The 6114-nt window shown below is 40.0% G+C and overlaps 1 protein-coding gene across 1 annotated transcript in view; it reads left to right on the top strand.

Moving 5' to 3' along the window:
• The first annotated feature begins 890 nt into the window (after positions 1-890).
• TBC1D14 (TBC1 domain family, member 14) overlaps positions 891-6114 on the top strand; it is a 76754-nt gene continuing 71530 nt past the window's right edge. The window contains exon 1 of the mRNA XM_009890553.1: positions 891-954. Coding sequence (XP_009888855.1) covers positions 891-954 — 64 coding nt within the window. The remainder of the gene's footprint in view (positions 955-6114) is intronic.

Raw genomic sequence — 6114 nt, 5'->3', positions numbered from 1 at the left:
TATGACCTGTGAAACTAGTAGCTGCAAGGCTCCAGAGGTTTGCGACAAATGAGACTTAACTGATACAGTTTGGCTTTCTACAGTAAGATCCCTTTTCCATTGTTCAAGTTGCTCTTAAAATATGTTATAACTTGCAAGTGCTTATAAATTTTATGAGCTAACTCTGTGCTCCAAGGTGATGATAACAGGATTAAAAGGAAAAAACAGAGCTGGCAGTGGGTCAGCATGCTGCCCAGAAAAAGTGACCGGGTGACAAAACATTGTTTTCCCTGCCCTACTTTGTCATTGTGCACAGCTTCCCTAACAAAGAATGCACTGAGGAGAGGGACTGAGAGACTTCCATGTGTGCTGCCTTCTCCTACAGCCTTTCTGTTGGGCACGTGCTTCTCAAAGAACTGTATCTGTTACTGTGATGTATTTGCAACTGTGGAACACAATTAATCCAAGAACATGAGGAGGTGCAAACGCAGTAGTAAGTGTCTATTCCCCTCTCACTACAGGGCACGGTCACTTTTATTAACAGCAGTAACAGCTATATAATACTGCTACAATTCCTTTTCACATAAAGATTTTAGAAGCTGTTAATGAAGAAGGCTTAACTGCCCATTATTTCTGTGTAGACCTTATTTTACCCACTACAAGGAAATGGAGACATTGTGAGATGTAGCAACTCTCCTTATATCCCAGCATCAAGCAGTCTCAAATTCTTGAATTCCTTCTAAAAATCAATCTAACAATCTAGCCTGTTAAAAATTACAAATGAGTGTACTTTCATATTCATTTCAGTGCTTTTCTTGTTCATAGCCACAGAAATGCCTGAGCAAATGGCACTACAGCACAGTAGCAGTACTGAAAGCAAATACATAAGCACTAGACTGCCTAAGACAGGGATGCCGCTTCCACCATTGCAGACTTTTAGGAACAGATTAGACAAATGTGTCAGCAATGATGTAGGTATGTACACATACATCCTGTCTCGGGGTAAAACAAGGAACTAGGTGATCTCCAGATTTCTCTAAATCTTGTTTTCCATACGCGAACAGCTTATATCCAGAAGGGCTGTTAAACTGATTCCTAGTTTACAGACAAAAAGGAACCATGAGATTGCCTATGGGACGTTAAAACTTGTGCAGTTTTTCCTTTACTGCTCTCAAACTTGTGTTTGAAAAAAGTACAACTTGTGTGTGGTTTAAGCCCATCGTCCAAAGAGTAATTGGCCTCATTAATCCCTACCTGCTATGGTAGGCCGCCCCGATCCCTTCCAGATACAGAACAGAAATTGGAACTGAATTGTTCTTTTTAGCACAGTTACTTTTGTTCATGCAATAACGAATGCTAAGGACTGTTAGCATGCTTTCTGTTCCTAATACCCTTTCAATAGGATTTTTCCCTTTCACTTTTTTTTTTTTTTTTTTTACATTTCATACTAGTTTTTGTATTGATGTTTGGCTTTTAATTGTCTTCACTTTGAGGTGGGGTTTTAGCCCATAGGCTTTCGACTCCGGAACACTTATCTCTTTGACCACAAAGTCTTCAAGAAGTCTAGATTGTCATTCATACTTTTTAAATATTTTTCCTCCAGTTTTCCTATAATTTTATTCAATACAAAAACATTAAATTCTTTGAAGCACTGCAGATCCATAGACACATAATAATTGCATATTACCTGCCTCAAATTGAATGTCACTTGGTTTCATTCATCATTACTAGTTCTAGGCAACTAATTTTTAGTCCAGCATTACTTTTTTTTCCTAGTGAGTCCCAGTAGAAAGTTACTACATGTTGGGTGCAATGCCTTTTGTGTTACAAAATTAATCTATTTGCTTTTGGAAATCTAATTTAAATTGTGCTTGTGTAAGAGAATAAATCTGCTACAGCACCCCAACTTTTCATTATGCAGCTGTGCATAATAAAAACCTTATTTCCTTCTCTGGTATGATTTAGTGATGAGTTAAGATCAATAACAGGAGTACTGTGGAGGCTTTGTTTGCAATTATTTATGGGCACTTAAGATTCTGCAATTCTGAGATATTAATACAAGTAGGAATATTTTTAGTTTGTATCGTCTTATTCCCTCACACCTTATTACTCATTTTGTCTTTCCTGAACAGCTTGTAGACAGAGAGAGAAACATTCCAGTCACACACATCATCTTTCAGTAATGTCAATTCAAACGTGGAGGGAAGTCTCACGCTATTTCCCCCTACTTTTCCTGCTCTTCATTTTCTTGCTGTCTCATGGACGGGAACTTTGAACTATACAAGTTCTTACCCAGTGGTAACAGAAGGGTTAACAGTAATGGTAGTTATAGACCTGGCTTCATTTTCCTTATCCTTTATCAGGTTTAAATTCCTGTAGGAGGAAGCAGCCTTTGGGGAGAATGAAATGGCACGTTCTCCAGCTGTTCCCGATTCATCCCAAACCAGTTAAAATGGTTTGGTGCGCAGACGTTCCACTGCCAGTAGGAATGCCCGCACAGATGGTGGCTGTGCTGGAAATGGACTGCTATCAAACACAGATGTACAAAAGGCAAATATTAGTTTTGTGAAAACAAAATTATTTTGTGATGAATCTGAAGTAGAAGAGCATAATAGTCTCCATTTGTCAAAAACATCACCATTTGCTTGTGAGGTATTGATATTTTTGACTGTCATCGCACTCATTGCTACATGTCAGTAGAAAACAGAATTTGTTCACTGTTCCCTTTTCCTGTGCCATAAAACGTGCATTAGTTACTTTAGCATACATACAAGTAATTCTGTAAAGCAAAGAGGAGAAAGATCAATGTCTCATCTCTGTTCTAACACTTACCTTCAATAGTGAACTTTTCTGTCTCTTAGCGTGATGGACTATAACAGAGATTATCCATCACATCCTACACTTAGTACACTGGAACTTTTGCTTGCATGAGCTAAAACCTTAAATGACAGCGATGGGAAATAGAAGCAGGAGCTGTTGATCAGCTAATACTCAATGATGTACAACTGTTGTATCTTCACAATATGTAAATCCTTGGTTAACTAGAGAAACAAATATTATGCTGAAATGTCTTCTAGTTCATGCTAGAGAATTACTGACCTCAAGGTGGATAGGGAGCTGCACAGCTGATTCAAATGAAGCTCAGCTTGGCCGTCTTTGAAACTGCTTGCATCATACCTGGCTTGTGATGAATGAAAATTCAATTTAGATGTTCCCGTCTAGTTCTTTAAAAAAAAAATTAAATTAAAAGTTTTATCAATTGCAAAAGTGCCAAGGCTTCAAAACAGAACTAAAAGCCTAAGCGGAGAATGATTTCCCACATCTACAGGCATAAGAAGCATAAGGGAAGCTTGTGTTTCTGTTCCTTAACTCTACCTTGTTCTAAAGGAACAAAGGAAGGACTATTACTTTGCATAATTTTTTCATAGGTAGTTATTTTTTGGAGAAATCAGCTAGACAGCACAGAGCACAAACCCTTCCAGCTTTCTTGCAGAGTAACCATGAAACTGGCGTATCGAATTCTGCTGGCATGAATATGAGTTTGTATGACAGAGCTTTTGAACTGAATGTTTTCAAAACTTTAAATTCTCTAGCACTGAGGTATTGTTAGACCAGTTAGATTTTTTTTGCCCACTAGGTGAACGTCAGTTGGCAATTTGAGGCTGCTTCATGTAATGCTTCATTTCTACACAACAGCCACCAGCACAGCACTCTTAAACAAAGCATCAGGAGCTTGTCCCAAGAATTTTTACAAAAATAAGTATTTTACAGGCTTAGCCGACTCTGAATCAATGGCAGCGCACTGATGATAACCGTGCCGAGTAAGTGCTACAACTAACTTACTATGATGCTTTGGAGGATTTACTTACAACCCATCTATTAAAACAACAAGACTTGACTTCATGGCATGCCCTTCTGGGTGAACTTTAAATTTTGCACAGCTGAAAAACAAAGGTGCTAAAGGTCTCGTTTGCACTTCGTTATGCATTTATACTTCCTGTACCTGGTAGTACCTGTTCTGTTTCCTTTTAATAATTAGGATGTGCCATGCTTCCGTGAGAGCTAATGCTGTGACGCTGCACTTAAGTCATAATGTCAGCCCTTCAGCTTTTACCAATACAGTGGAATAATAAGACACAATACTTGCAGAAAGAAACTATGTTACCTCAGATAGAGGTGCTTTAACAGAACTGATGCTGATGCAAAATGTCAACTTTTTCTAATAGCTCACAAGAACCAGAAATGCTGTTTACCCTTTTCCACAAATTACACATTCACACGCAATAAAGAATATTTTTTTTAATATTGACTAGGTTGTGATTTTCTTTAAACTCTTCGAAGCTGCCCCTGGTATTTTGACGCTGCCTAGCACATTGGGGCTCTCGTTGTTATGTGCTTCTTCAGTGCAAAGAACAGTAAGAATTTTGTTGTAAGCGGGTATCAAAAAACCTACCAGCTGAAGTCATCTGTGGGTTGGAAATGGAAAATACCCACTCAAATAAATCACTTAGAATGGGATCTCAACAGTATTATGATTGTTAGGCAAAATTCTATCCTTAAATAAGTGCTGACTCAAAAAGTGTGTAAGTGCCTAACTCCTGGTGTGATTTGAAACTTTTAGCTGTGCTCTATGCTCTGCTAATGCTGAAAGATTTCCTGTGGCAGACCTTTCTAATAGTTTCCTCAGCCTAAACAATATTACAAAGATGGGAGTATCATTATTTCCTTTGGAGACACTCTGCAGACTTACAGAATTCATGAGTGTATTCTTTATCTACCCTAGGAACCTAAGAACTCTGATGACAATACACTCCCCTGGTTGCTCCAACAGAAGAATTGATTCCCACTCTCAAAACCAGAAGGAAAACTTTAGTACTGAAAAAGGAATTAGTGAGAACATATGCTCCAAAATAGTACGCCTCTAGCATATCAACAACTTTATAGTGCTTTAAAGCTGTTTTGCTTTTATTTACCTTCTTTTAATAGTAATATGCTAGCTGTCTTGCAAGGGTAGCAGCGATTTGCAAAGATAGATATGGAGAAATTAGTGCCAATCTTAATTATGTTGATACCCATCTTAGAAATACAGCAGAATAAGCACTGAAATTTATCAGTCTCTGACCCAGTCACAGAAAGTATCTGCAGAGGTATAATTTTTGGTTGACGATAGGTTTTCAGTGCGTACTTCTCATCTTGATAATGACCCAGTTCTCATCCAGATAGCATGGAACTGGTGTCGATGGGGTCATGGTGGCAAGTACTTCCACACCAGTTTACCTCAGCCTCTCGCAACTATTCAGGTGAAATTTACCCACATCAAAGCTTGAACAATCACAGCTTTGCTCTTCTCGATACTGAACTAATTACATTAACGCAAGCTCAGATACTTCTAAATTTGCTGCACTCACACTTCCAGCTTCAGGTTAGACATAGGAGGTTTGAGGTGACGAGAGGCTCATACTTTACCCTCACTTAGGATGGGGGACAACTTTTATCTTATTACCATTCTAGAGATACCATCACTGAGTCTAGGTGCAAAACGCATATGACCTCGGCAGGAAAAAGCAAGAACGAGTTTCAAAAATGACAAGAAAACATGAGAGCTCTGCTCCTGTAAGGCACCGACTGCTCCTTACTCCTTTGATTTCAGTGTGGGGGTGGACAGAAGGGGCGCGGACGACAGGTTGACTATGCAAACGCCAACAGGGAGCACTTTTGAGATGTGAAGTAATGGAAAATGGAAAGATAAATCAAATATGCTACAATAACAATTACCATCCTAGAGCCCCCACTTTTGGCATTACAGTTCAGTTCCACAGAGCTATGGATACACCTTCACTTGACGCCCCAGACTGAGACCTCCCACAGCCCAAACTGGCAAAACCCACCGAGTTTTGTTTTCCTATTAAAAGCTGCCAGGGACACGAGATAACCCCCTCCGCAGACCCACTTCCCCCGCTCCCAGGGGCCGCCAGCGCACAGATCCCGCAGCGCCGGCGGTAGCGCAGGACGGGCGGCAGCCGCCCAGTAGCTGAAGAGGAGTTCCCCTCTATCGGGGAGCGCGGAACTCCTCTGAAGGAGCGCCCTCCATTAAAGCCCACTGCTCTTCACCCTCCGCTTCGGGGCCACCCCACC

Source organism: Charadrius vociferus, unplaced genomic scaffold (assembly GCF_000708025.1).
Source record: "Charadrius vociferus isolate BGI_N301 unplaced genomic scaffold, ASM70802v2 scaffold88, whole genome shotgun sequence".
Classification (NCBI taxonomy): domain Eukaryota; kingdom Metazoa; phylum Chordata; class Aves; order Charadriiformes; family Charadriidae; genus Charadrius; species Charadrius vociferus.
Note: the sequence above shows the minus strand (reverse complement) of the source record. Positions and strands in the feature narration are given on the sequence as shown.